General features: G+C 36.9%; 1 protein-coding gene across 6 annotated transcripts in view; it reads right to left on the bottom strand.

The window, feature by feature from the left end:
• BCAS3 (BCAS3 microtubule associated cell migration factor) overlaps positions 1-14,775 on the bottom strand; it is a 576,922-nt gene that overhangs the window by 346,965 nt on the left and 215,182 nt on the right. For all 6 annotated transcript variants that reach the window (XM_065910780.1, XM_065910783.1, XM_065910782.1 and 3 more), the window contains exon 15: positions 14,335-14,599. In XM_065910780.1, the coding sequence (XP_065766852.1) occupies positions 14,335-14,599 (265 nt within the window). The remainder of the gene's footprint in view (positions 1-14,334; positions 14,600-14,775) is intronic.

The following is a 14,775-nucleotide window of genomic DNA, read 5'->3' as shown; positions in this document are numbered from 1 at the left end:
TACAAGGAAAATAAACTTTCCAAGATTTACTGGGCTTTGACAAACTTGAACATTTGTGGAAAAGACATCAGCAACAACTCCCAGGTACGCGGCTGCGAAGCTGGACTCCCTTCTGTTTTATCTTTACCCTCCCTGCACGAGCTGCCAGGCTGGTATTCTTAGCTTCTGAACGCAGTGATGTGAGAACATGTGGATGTGGCAAACTGCCAGCCACGAGAAATCTCTAAAGCCGGCAAGAGCTGAAATTATTGACCATCTCAGATTATGTTAAATATTAAAGTTAATACCAGGGTATCTGTGTGTACCCATGTATTTCTTCTTAAATGCAAACCAGAAGAGGAAAAATACGACATAGATGCAATTATAGGCTTCCTTCCCATCCTTTAAAAAAAAATTTCCCTATCCGACCATGCTGTGAATGAAGACAAATAAGAGCAGTTAAAATAACATTATGCAATCAGGGGATCAGAGCTGTAGATGAGAAAGTACCTGAAAACAGTATCACATCAGTGAGAAAGAGAAAACTTTTTGCTTCCGGTTTCTAGAGGCACAAGCTACAGATTATTGCTAATGAGGGTCTGAGGAAGATTCTAGGAACAGAAGGCATAAGAAACTAAGAACTACAATGGAAACAAGTGGACCAAATGGAGAGGGGGGAGGATAAAGAAGCACTGTCTTTTGTTGTCATTGGGGAGGCAGGGATAAATATAAAAATGGCAGAGGTTCATGTGGGAAAAAGCAAAAGGACACTAGGCAGAGTTGACGATGCCCTGGGGGAGCGCACGGCTTTTAGGAGGTCTGCATTATCCTCTCACTTTTTGACCCTTACCATGGACACACTCTTATCTCCTCTAAGCACTCCATTTTTCTGAAGCTTTACAACACAAACATATACAAAATGGGACTCCGGCAAGAGTTTCAAACTCTGTTCTCATCACCCATTCACAGGACCCACTCTTGTTCTGGGATACAAGCCTCCCAATCAGCATCCTTGGTCCCTAATATTTTAAACTCTCACGCTGTGAAACTGGAGTAATGAGGCATACTGAGAACCAATGTGTATGTGACAGGCTGCCAATCCTAGAAGACAATTCTACAGGAAGAACCCTATTACCAAACATGCCATTACTGTCCTCCTTCCAACAATGTCCTTGCTCTAAGACCTCATGAAGATAGATGGTTCACACTCAACATCACGTCTTTCCAAAATAAAAACTGGCAGTAAGTTCATATGGGGCTTATTTTTTGGTGCTTTGGCTTTCCACAGAAGACCAAGACGCCCAGTCTGCTTTTAATATCCTGCTGTGGAATCGACAGGGATAAAAATCCAAAATATACCAATGAGTTTAACCAAGTTAACTCTGTAGTTGAAAAGCTCCTAACTTCTTGACTCTGTCAAAGGGAGTACAATGGTAGCTTGTTTTGAAACAATCACTGGAAATCTAGGCCCTGAAAAGTTAAAAACACTACTGAGCTCTGGCTTGCCATCTAATTTAACATTAAAGCTTTCTCAGCTAAACACTCGATAATTATTTAATCAAAACCAAATAAAGTCCTTTCTGAATATATAAAAAGTATACTGTGCAAATGGGAATTTCCTGACTGTGGGTTGCTTGGGGTTGACATAAGAGTGTCTATTTCTCTTTTTCTTTCTCTCTCTCTCTTTTTTCCCCCTTTCCTAGATGAGAATGACAAGCTTCCCAGCTGCAGTTCCAGGACTTTCACCTCCTTTTTGACCTTTTCTCAGGCGTATTCCAGTATAATCTGTAATCTACTCAAGTAGGAAGAGGAAACAGCAGCGCCCTGGTGAGAAACAGTGCCTTCTGACCCACATACCAAACTGGGCGGAAGCAATGCTTGTTCACAGGAGCCAAGGCGAGCAGAACACACACAATTAAGAGAAAATGAATAATGCATCCATATTTTTTTAAAGACTGTTAACAGAACAAGCAAACAGCTTTGGTGACAAAGTGCAAGATAGGAAGTATCCAAGGCCAATTCTGATTAGGTACTGACTTGCTCTCCCTGTAACTTTTTTGGAGAGTAATAGGTGGGGAAGCAAAGATACTGTAAAAACATCTATGCATTTCAAGCAAAAACACTTGTTGCTTTTTCAAGTAGCCAGTTCACAGGACAAGAAACATAACTATAGGTACTTTGGGAAGGGTCAGGAGGGTAGAAAACAGGAGAATACCCCACAAAATTGACTTGAAAAAAGAATCCAATTTTTTTTTTTTTTGCAAGATGGTGATCGAGGTTTTTAATGATACTGTCATCACTCTTCCCATCACATACAAAGGAGCTGCATGGAACTTCGCGCTAGTGCTTATTAAATGTCAGTAGAATTAAAACTTCACATTCTGGAGAATTAAAACTGCACTAATTATTAAATAGTTATCAAGGTATAAATTTACAAATAATCAAATATACAATTTGCCAGGTGGTTTCCTTTTCCAGTCTGAATACTTTTTCATCGGTTAATTATTACCTTAATGTGTTTACAACTGTTACATGTAAATCTGTTTTTCTTTCCTTAAATCTAAAACTCATTAAATTTAGAAAATGTATATGTAAAAATTAAAAGTCAAAAGGAACTGTTGCTAAAACTATATGTAGAACAAGATCAGTCTACACTACTCTTAAAAGATACAAAAGCTGTCTGAGAACAAGGAGCCTTGGAATGCAAAAATAAGCCTAGAAAGGGAGATGAGATCAAGAGTTAGAAACAACATTCATAAAAATACAAATGTGGGAAAATAGAAATATTTCCAGAAATTTTCAGAGATAAAATGTGTATGGGGACAGGCAATTAAATATATTGTGTGAACATGTTTTGTCTACATTTCCTTTCCACTCTATTTCTGGCACAATCTGTTCACAGGGCCAACTCAAATTTACAAAATGAATTTTTAAAATCTTTCCCCATAATTGGGAAGCTCATTACCTTAGTTTATTATTCTTATAGCATTCTAAGATTTGAGATGAAGAAAATTTGTAAGAGCTGGTTCTCAGAGTATTTTAGAAGTTTCAGCAATTATTAATTCATTTTAAACATTAGGATAGTAGTTTACCACTCTTTCAACAATGAAAAATCAAAACAGTAAATGGACTATACTTAACACTAAATGGACAATACTTAACACTGGAGGGAACAAGGCAAACTCTTTGTAGAAATAAGAAGAATAAAAGAAAAAGATTTGGGGACTTTTGCTTTAAGATTCACATTATTCCTAAATCTAACAAATTTAAGCAACCTTAAAATTTCCCAGTCTTCTGAACTGAGCTTAAGCAGAGTTTTGGGAGTAAGTGTTTAGAAGTGAAGACTTTTAATAAACTTAGTGAAAAAAATCCCCAGAACTAAAAACCCCATAATCTGACATCACTTAAACCAAATTTGGGATTAAATGAGTTCTCCAAAGTATAAATAAATCCTCATTGAAATGCTTTTTAAAAATATACTATACCCATATCTCTCATACTTAAATATCTTGCAATGAATTCTGTTATCATGTCAACAGAGCAAACAGAAGCACTTAACTGATAAAGGAAAAAATCTTACAGAAACTTACCGGCATCATTCAGTAAATATAATGCTATTATTTAAACTGAACATATAAGATGTGGAAGAATGGGAATTGGAATGAATAAAAACAAACACTGTAATAAGATAAAATACTGAATAAATTGCCAGATTTAAGGTGTAATGTTCTTAGACTCAGAGGACTCAAAATAATTAAACATTTGCAGAACTGATCTTTTTTCCAGTACATTAAACACCGTATACTGAAGGAAGAACTAAAGATTAAAATCCAAGTATTTTCTGCTGAGTAACAACTATCATAGTACACTGGAAGCAACTTTCCTAATAATCAAAAACACATAATTCAAAATAGCAATAGCAAAGATGCTCCCCACAACCTCCTTCTCGCTCCCCTACCCCCACTCCATAGAAGCCTTCCTTCTTTTAACTCATGACCATTAAGGATATTTTCTGGCTCTACTTCAGCATCATGACTCAGGTCATGAGAAGTGTCAAAGATGCATTTCCTTCAGATGGGAAAGAGCAACAGATTTTAACAACCATACAAAGATGGGAGTACTGTGCAAAAGAGCCAAATCAGCATTTTTGACAGAAGGGAAGATAAAACCTTTTATACTCACATATATTTTATTTCCAGTTTAAAAATACTTAAATAGCATTCTATCTAAAATATGCTTACATGTTCTGCTCAAGAAGAAAACAGGAAACCCATACTCAATTTAGCTGCCTAAATTATCAACAATGTGTGAGAGAGAACTGTTCACCAATCAAAAAAGAAAAAGAAATAAGTCCAAGTATACCCTAAGAACATTAATAAACAGTTCAAGTTTTTGTCTTCTACATGTATTTCTCCAAAAGCAAAACCCATGAATTTACCTGTTTATATTAAAAACCACTTTTGATAGAAAGTCCTTGATGGAGAAGATCACAAAGAAGTGTGGCACCTGACCCTACCTGGGCACCTGAGAACGAAGACTCTATCACCTTCCTTGTATCTCTGCTGCCTTAGCAGAAACACTTTTTCTTAATCAGCTGGATTGCTGCCAGAAAACCATATTCAATTAACAGTACTGTCGCTTTATATTTTCTTTCATCCATGACTTTATCAAAGTGTACATGTTTTAATCCACTCCAAATTAGACAGGAGTGAAATATTATTGAACATTTGCTAATTCCTGACTAGGAAAGATTCTCAGCACTGAAAAGGGAATGGCCTGTCTCGTCTGAAGCTGCCAACAACGGCAATGCCCACACTAACTCCACTCTAGCCATTCTGAAACAGCTTCACTCTTGGGCTTCATTCTAGCTTCAATATTCTCACCTGCAAAAACACATCATCCAATGTTAATAACTCTTTCAATGAACCTTAAATCCCTTTCCTTTTCTCATCCTTCTCCAAATTCTAAATGTCATTTTATGCTAAGAACCATTATAGTTTCTATTTCTCAACAGAAACCATTATGGTTTCTATTTCTGTGTAACCCCGGCACAGCGCCGACCCCACTCGCCGTACCCTTCTGCAGTTTGCAAACTTTAAACCACCAGTCAGGTTTTTACTTCCTGCTCAGATTCTTAAGTTCAGGACTACTCATGGCTGCTACTCCCAAGTCTCATAATTTCTAAATCTGTTTACTTGGGTCACTCCTGCAGACACTGGTCATTGGGTACCAGAATTTTCCTACTTAATTACCTTCCTCACTGGAAAACTAAGGCTAAGCTTACCTGCAAATTGATAAGCCAAATTCTCTTATAAGGAGCAAAGAAATGGATCAGAAATTATAACTACCTTTTAAAAAGATAAGCAATTTTACACCTATAGAATAAGAAAAGGGTGAGATAATAAAGAAACATTCACAGAAAAGGATATTAAAAGCATATTGCAGAAATTTAAAAACCTGAGAAATAAAAAAACATACTGTAGAAATTAAAATGCAATAAGCAGGTTAGGAGATAAAGTTGGGGATATTGTTTTAAAGTAAAACAAAAAGACAAAGAGATAGAAAATAGAAAAGGAAGTTAGGGGTTCAGTATAGGATATCTATTACCCAACTGACATGATTTCGAGAAAGGGGCAAAAACACCCAAGACAGCAAGAAATAAATTATCAAGAATTAAAGCCTCTGAGTAGGAGCAGTGGGTGCAGGAGAGTGCAATTTTTCATTATAAAATTGTGATATCATGTTACTTTTTAATAAATGTACGTACTGCTTCAGTACAAAAATTTTATTGAATAGGTAAACAAAAATAAAACTCCAAATGTTAGCAGAAAAGTATCAGGCCTACTGATGCCTCAATAATGGAGTGTAATCACTGCTCCCATAAAGTACAGAGATAGATCCTTGAATAGCAATATGTAGAGAAACAAAGAAAGGAACTGTTAGCACACACAGAAATCACTCCATGATTAACTAAAACATTTGCCTTCATTCAACTCCCTAAATTCATTCACAGGAGCTAGGTACCTGGATGAGATACTAAAACTAGATAATAAATGACATTAATTTACTTCAAAAATTCAATTCTGTAATGACTTTGAGGAATAAATCATAGAAAACATAATAAAAAGGAAGCTAAGTTACTACGAAATCTTAGACGGCTTCAGTATCTATAGAACACCAGGTTCAAGCCAGGGCGGCCATGATTGAAATCATGGGAAAGTTTAGAAAAGATCGCCCTCTAGAGGCGTGTCTCATTAACCAATTTAAAACAAAATTTGAAAACTGCAGTCTCTGACGCGCCAAAGTTAAAAACACAGAGAAAACACAAAATATTTCATAAACAGTAAAGAGCAAAACAAAAAGTGCCAATTTAGCTTCAATTTATAACTACTTAAGCCAGTATTTAAGGAATAAAATTTAAAAAGAGAGAAAAATAAGCCATATTACAAATGATATAGACAAAAGATAAAATAGTCTAATAGACTTGTTTTATTCTATTAAATTTAATATAAAGTAAAATTTAGAGATAATATAAGAGCTTTTAAAGATATTCCATAGGTAATTTTATTTTTCTCAAAACTATGTTATGTTAAACTTCCTCTCAACTTTGCTGTGAACCTATAACTACTCTATAAAATAATCTATTAAAAAATCATGCTATCTTTATTTAGTAGATGGTTTCTTCAATTAGGGCTTCTGAAATAAAGCACTTTGTTTTCAGGACAGTATTTATTATAAGGCCTCTCTTTTCAATCTACTTTCCTTAAAGAACTCATCTGCCCTCTCTGAGAAACAAGAGGAAGTGACATGAAAATATTTTAAGTATACATAATTTTTGTGCATAGAAATGTAAAAACAAAGATGATCAAATAACTTATAAGAAAAAAACTCACTAGGAAAACTATTAAACTTAAAAAAACAAATTAGAAACTTCACAGGAACTACAAGAAAGTACATGCAACCAGTTTAAAAAAAAAAAGGTACTAAACTATGATAGCCTAAAAGAAGATTTTTATCCATTTAACATGTATATACTATATATATACTCTGTGTCATATGAGGCATAAAATTTAAAGCAGAGCTACAGTGCACATGATTGATTTTTCTTGGCAAAAATTAAAACATACAAATGGAAACTTCAATCCACAAGTAAACAGTGATGTGGAAAGAGAAGTCAAGAAACATCACATTATTATTGATTGTCTTAAGGAGGTGAAACTGTATAAGGTTGAAATGTGTGGTTACTTTGTATTTACAATTGTGATGTGGTCTGTATCAAGAAAACTACCGATCAACAAAAGTAAGTAATTACAATAAACCATCAAATGAAGGCTATAAACAGAGTTTCTAACAGAAACAAAGAATGTCTCATATAGATGCCAAGAAGAAAAGTGATGCTACCAGTTACTTAGAAGCACTTTATTAAAATAAGGAGACTTCAAGTCCAAAGAGGCCCCATCTACAGGACTCAGTCTCATCAACTACTTCCATTTGAAAGAAGCAGAATCTGGAATTCAGATGCCTAAAGCTATGATTCCCTTGAGGACCTATGACTTAATGGGAAGGAGACACCTCTGAGAACCGCAGAAGTGAATCCAAAATCCCTCTGTTGATGCAACGGAAAAAATAAATTCCTTGAAAGCCCTATCACATAGTAACCGCCATATTCTTGAATCTAAACTGGAAAATTGGCAAAATAAAGAAAGGCCAGAGAATGGATGGATTAATTTATCCAACTATATTTCCTAATGTATGGCATCACATTCATAAAGAAGGCTGAGCACCAAAGAATTGATGCTTTCAAACTGTGGTGCTGGAGAAGACTCTTGAGAGTCCCTTGGACAGCAAGATCAAACCAGTCAATACTAAAGGAAATCAACCCTGAATATTCATTGGAAGGACTGATGCTGAAGTTAAAGCTCCAATACTTTGGATACCTGATGTGAGGAACCAACTCACTGGGAAAGATCCTGATGCTGGGAAAGATAAAGGACAGGAGGAGAAGGGGGCAACAGAGGACGAGATGGTTGGATGGCATCACCGACTCAATGGACACGAGTTTAAGCAAACTCCAGGAGATAGTGAAGGACAGCGAAGCCTGGTGTGCTGCAGTCCATGGGGTCAAAAAGAGTCAGACACATTAAGAAACGTCAGAAATCAACTTATCAATTTTGAGTCTAATAATGCTACAAGATCCTATACACAAATAAGGTCGCAATTATATTTCAGTCGCTTATTATTGGATGAATTCTTCATTTACTCTCTTTTTTGCATATAAGGTACTATAAAAAATATGAATAGTGAATGAGTCCTATATACCTCCTCAATAATAAACAAAATCAATAATGAAACTAATCACAGGAGCTAATCTTTTCCTGAGTTATTTCACATGTGCCAGACACCATTCAAAGTGCTTTGATCCTCACAGTAACTCTCTAAGGGAGGTAATTTTATTATCCCCATTTTACTGATAGAGAATTAAGGCACAGGTAGAGCAAGTTCTGTGTTTAAATTAACGGAGTCAGAAAGTCACCCAGCTTCCACCACAGGAAGTATGGCTGCAGGTCCTCTAACTGACTCCCGAAGGAAGTCACAGTTAATAATGGAGATCATCAAAAATAATAGGTAGAAGGCAGTAAGCAATAAATCCAGATAAAGAACTTACAGAAGAAACAAACAGCGGAGTTAGGCACTTTATGTTAAGAGGGAGAAAGCACATTGAGAGCTGAGCTGAGCTGCCAAGACGCATTCAACATTTACCTGAAGAAATAAGCAGAAAGCAATTCAGGTGCAGAAACAAGGTGTCGACTGAAGCTGAAAAGCAAAAGCAAGTAATTAAATTTGCTTGAAGCATAAATAATAGTGGCAGAAGGGGTTTCTGCATTCAGCAAAAACTTCCTAACTGGTAAAGGTTAGTCCTCATGTCCCAGAGGACTATCTGCCTGTCTCCTTGAAGCTCCCAATACCCGCAACCACATTCACTTCCTATTTCTATGAGAAAACAGAAGCAGTCTTCTCTTTGCCCTCTAGTGTGAGTGCATGCATGCTCAGTCGGGCCCGACCCTCTATGGACCCCACGGACTGCGGCCCGCCAGGCTCCTCCATCTACGAAATTTTCCAGGCAAGAAAACCGCAGTGGGTTGCCACTTCCCACTCCAGCTTTGCCCTCTAACTTTTCCCCATTTTCCATCAGTGCTCATTGAAAGGCCTGTCAATATTGGCCTCCAATTTCTCTCTTCCCATCCTTAATAAAATCCACCCCTATCAGGCCCCCATGGCTCCACCAAAATTGCCCTTATCGAAGCCACATGTCCTCTCTTGACTAAATGCAGCGGTATTCTATGTTTTTCTCGGTCCTGATCTTAATTGTCCTATTGGCAGAATTTAACACATTAATCACTCCCTCCCTTTTCTCAGGAAAAAAAAAAGTCTTTGTTTGGCCTCTAGGATGTCTCATGTGTGATTTTCTTTCTATGCCACTTACTACTTAAAGTTGGAGGGCCCTAGGGCTCAGACCTGGGACATCTCCATCTTTTCATACTCATTCCCTTACTAGGTGATCTCCTCCTGCTTTGGCTTTCTTTATCTATGCCTTCCCAGCATTTATTCTCAGCTTATTCCTTCCCACTGAACTCCAGATTCATAAAACCAACTACCCACCTAGCATCACTAGGTCAAGATCCCTCTTAAAGTAAACATGTCCAAAACTTCTGATCCTGTCTCTATCCCCAAACCTGCTTTACCCCTGTGATCCTCATTTCCTGTGACAGCAGTCCCACCCTTCCAGGTACTCAGGCCAAAAGCCTTACTAGTCACCCTGACTTCTCTTCCCTCGCCTGGGTCTCTACGATACCCTCTTCACTGGTCTCGGTAGGGTTCTCATCTTGTCAGGTGGCAGACGGTGCATTTTCAATACACATCTCCTTTCTGCAGTCTTGCCACGTCACTCAAAACCCTCCACAGCTCCCCCACTTCACTCTGAGTAAAAGTCAAAGGCTGACACGACCTGGCTGCACTTCCTCTCTGACCGCATCTTCTACTCTGCGGCTTGCGTGATGTTTCTCAACCACATGGGTCTCCTTGCCTCTCCAGGGACACTCCAGACACATTCCCAGCTCAGGGGTTTTCCACTGGCTGTTTCTTCTGCCTGGAACACGTTCTGCAGGTATCTGCATGACTTCCTCCCACACTTCCATCAGAACTCTATTCAAATGTCATCTTCTCAGTAAGGCCTGCTGGAAGCAGCCTAATTTCAAACTGCAGTCCTCGCCAGTACACCCTACCTCCCTTCCTTTACTCTGTCCTATAGCACATAAAACTACGTATTTATCCATCCATCCACCTACCATCTATCCTATGCATCATACACATCACTCCACTAGAAAGTCAGCTCCACGGAAACACAGATGCTTTCTTTTTATTCACTGCTGTATCCTTAGAGCTCAGGAACATAGTAACATTAATGAAAAGTTCTTGAATAAAATGAAAAAAAACAAACAAACAAACAAACAAACAAAAAAAAAAGTTCTTGAATAAAATGAAAGAATCTTATAGATGTTAAAATGAAAAGCAACATTACCATGAATGAAAAGTTCTTCATTCTGACAAGTAATGAATTGTTTTTATTAGAAAACCTTGATAGATGTTTGAAAACTTTCATTTGAAGACTTAGAATCTACATTTTACCAAATACTACATGAGGTACCAAGATATAAATATAAATAAGAAAAAGATCATCTCTTCATAGAGGTCAATCTACTGGGAGACACAGGCATGCCAATGAACAATTAACATACTAAAATATAATAAAATTATGTGCACAGTGCCAAGACCAAACTTGATACAGAAGACACAACATTCAGAGATGTTTAAAAAAGGTTTAAGAGATGAAGTGCCACTGCTAGATCAGAATGAAGAGGGTTTTAGTAAACATTCAGGCAATAAAAATTATTTCTAGAAGAGTATGTCAAGAAACGAATATATGTGGCCTTTTCAGGGAAGGGTATGGAAATGTAGGTGTGGTGGGACAAGAAGCTGGGAAGAAGATAGAACCTTCCAGAACATCCCAAAGGCATAGTGAAACACTAAAAAACTGAAAGTAGGAAAGTGGAAGAGTGTATTTACAGTTAACAAAGAAAATGCTTCCAATAGTTAAAAGAAAAAAAAAAAAAAAAAGGCTAGAAGCTACTGAAACAGATGAGGTCAGAAATGATGACAAGAAGTTCTTAATCATTTCTGTCGTGGACTACTTCAACAGCCCAGAAAAGTCTGTGGATTCTTTCTCAGAATAATACTTAGAAATGCGTGGGATACAATACACAGAATTACAAAAGAAAACTGTATTATTATATTGAAGTAAAGCTATCAATTTATTTTAAACATTAAGTTCTGCTATAGTAATACATGTAAATAAATATTAAAAGCAGTAACATTACATAATAATATATAAAAATTTTCAAGCAATGATGAGCACAAACCATATTTCAAAATATATCAATTCAAAAGACTTCAAAATATATTTTTTGTATATGATACAAAAGCATCTTTTTTTTACTGGTGACAGTGTTACAAGAACTGCTATTACTGGCATGTGTTGTCTATATTCATAGAGAAAGAAAACATTTAACTTTGGGTAGGGGATCATAAACCTAAAGTTGAGATATTTTCCTATCCACGTTCATGGATCTTAAGAATGCCTTACAAAGCCTAAGGTCCAGGCAACAAGATTAGAAATGAAAGAGATATTTAGAGAGAGTTATGTTTCAAATAAATAAACATCCTCTGTTCAGTAAAAAATGGCAAATAGATAAAATAATCCTAACTTAAACTGGATTGCCTCCAGAAAGTAAAAAGGAAATATCCCTATATCAACTGTTATTTAACAGTTTCCTTTACTTTGCTAAAAAGAGCACAGACAAACAACGGTAATACCGCCAAAGCATGATTCATTTTCAAGATGAATCCCTCCCCGTACAAAAGTTTACATTGTTTTTGACTAGCATCAGATTGTTTATCCACACAAACTGTAAATACATCATTTTTAGAACTAACCAACAACAATGCCCATTTTGTTTTGACATGTACCATACAAAAAGAACATAAAGAAAAATGACCATCACTCTAAAGTCTGCACTTTAAAAATGAGAAAAAACGGTGGAGTAAAAGCAGGTGAAATTCCAACTTAATTAAACTTCAGCACACGTTATGAGGAGGAAAATGTCCCCTGAAATTCCTTGCTTTCAAAGGGGAATTTAAGAACAGCTGTGTTGCCCCAAAACCCATAATCTCCTCTCTGAGATGTCTTCTCTTAACTTTATGCAAAAACATTAAGAAAGTTGTGAAAGCAATAATGCTGAGGGAAAATAATATATTTTGACAGAGAATTCAAGTATTACTCTTCAAAGGTCTGATCTTTTACAAATGACAAATCCTTAATTGGCTGGCACTTCGCACTCTTCAGCAGAAATACATGGAAAGGTACTTGTTCAGCATTCAGTATGTGCTTTTTCCCCTGCGACAAGAGCAGAGATGACCTCAATTTTCTGTGCATCTTATCCCCAAAGTCTAACACAGAACCTGGTATATGGTATCTTATTAGAGAAGGAAGAGTGGGAAGAAAGAGGAGCTCAGAAGAATGCTCTCTGAAAAGGCACACATGGAAAGACTATAAATTCTCCCTATTTTTCTACTAATATATCTGGTTCTCTGGTCAACCTAGCCACCCAGTGTGCACACTGAATCTCTCTCCATAAAGTTTATGGTGAAACTGAAGTTAAGAAAAATATGCAACACAAAAAGCAAAGCCCTTGAAGAACCTATGTTGTTCATTGTTCAGTCGCTAAGCTGTGTCTGACTCTTTGTGACTCCATGGACTGTAGCATACCAGGCTTCTCTGTCCTTCACTATCTCCTGGAGTTTGCTCAGACTCATGTCTATTGAGCCGATGATGCCATCCAACCATCTCATCCTTTGTTGCCCCCTTCTCCTCCTGCCCTCCATCTGTCTCAGCATCAGGGTCTTTTCCAATGAGCTGGCTCTTCACATCAGGTGGCCAAAGTATTAGAGCTTCAGCCTCAGCATCAGTCCTTCCAATGAATATTCAGGGTTGATTTCTTTTAGGACTGACTGGTTTGATCTCCTTGCAGTCCAAGAGACTCTCAAAAGTCTTCTCCAGCACCACAATTCCAAAGTATCAATTCTTCGGTACTCAGCCTTCTTTATGGTTCAACTCTCACATCTGTACATGACTACTGGAAAAACCATAGCTTTGACTATAAAGACCTCTGGCAGCAAAGTGATGTCTCCGCTGTCTAGATTTGTCATAGCTTTTTTTGCAAGGAGCAAGCATCTTTTAATTTCATGGCTGCAGTCACCATCTGCAGTGATTTTGGAGTCCAAGAAAATAACTACAACCACTCTGGTAATATCTACCAAAGTCAAGATTTGCATATGTTCTAACCTAGTATTTCCACTCAAAAATGAGCACACATTCACCCTATGAAACAAGTACCAACATTTTCTTTTTTTTTTTTTAAGTACCAACATTTTCATATCTTCATTATACATAAGAACTCCACAAAAACCACCAAAATATAAATCAACAGTTGGAGAAAGGATAAATAAATAAGTAGAAATATACAAATGGAATATGTAAGAGAAATGGAAATAAATGAATTAATCTCACAAACAATAGTGAGCAAAAGTTCACTTTTTTAAAAGTAGGGAAGTGATTACCCTAAAGTCAGAATCATGGTTTGCTTTTACAGGAAGGGGACACAAAAATGGAGTTCTGATGTTTCATTTATTGGTTAGGATGATGGTTATACAAGTATTTTCTCTAAAGTATAGACTTATATGTGTCTTTGGGATTTGGGGGGCTTTTTTTGCAATACATTAAGAGAAATCCCACAGAGGTGTATATTGAAATAAAATGCAAATGCTGCTCTAAAATATGTATGACTCAAGACTATCCCTCTCCCACAATAGATATTTCTTAATGAACTATAGTACTGACTCTGGTTAAAGCCAGAGTTTTCTGGAAAAGATCTACAGGTAAAAAATTCAATCTCTAAATTTATGAAAACGGTCTTGAACACCATATTCCATATACATGGCATCAAGTAATCCTTACACAGTGAAAAAGTTAGGGAGTTAAAATATCATGGTAATGATCATCATCATTATTTCAATTTATTAAATGATTTAATATATTAAGAATGTCCTCAAATGAACCCAAGATCTTCTTTGTATGAACAGATTAGAAAAACGGGTTTATTTTATTCCAGATCTCAAAAATTAAAGGTAAAGGGGAGAAGGACTGTTGGGAACAGTGAAGAGAGAGAAAACTGAGTTTACCGTGCAGAGGGGATCCAGAGGGGCTGCTGGATAGACCTGGGACAGGGCTACAGCGACCTCCTTGCTTAGATGTCAGTTCCTGTTCAATCTCTTCCAGCCCAGCACTCTTCTGGAAACGACTCATACGATTCACGACTCGTGGTGACATATGTGTTCGAACACAAGGCTGGCCACCATAAGGGTTGATTGGGAAAACATGGGAAGTGCCCCGGAGTGTACTGACCACAACCCAGCGACAGTCGTGGCTGAAGCATATGTCCTGCACCTAGAAATGAAACATGGAGAAACACAGAAATGACTGCAGCTATTCAGATTTAATGAAGACTATCACACACATATTTCCAAATACAAACAGAAATGCTTGCCTGGTTACCAAGTTTATCTCAGATCAGGTTATATTTTCAAAATGCTTATATTAAAGACTAGAGTCATTGTGAATAG

The sequence above is a fragment of the Muntiacus reevesi genome, chromosome 18, assembly GCF_963930625.1.
Source record: "Muntiacus reevesi chromosome 18, mMunRee1.1, whole genome shotgun sequence".
Classification (NCBI taxonomy): Eukaryota; Metazoa; Chordata; class Mammalia; order Artiodactyla; family Cervidae; genus Muntiacus; species Muntiacus reevesi.
Note: the sequence above shows the minus strand (reverse complement) of the source record. Positions and strands in the feature narration are given on the sequence as shown.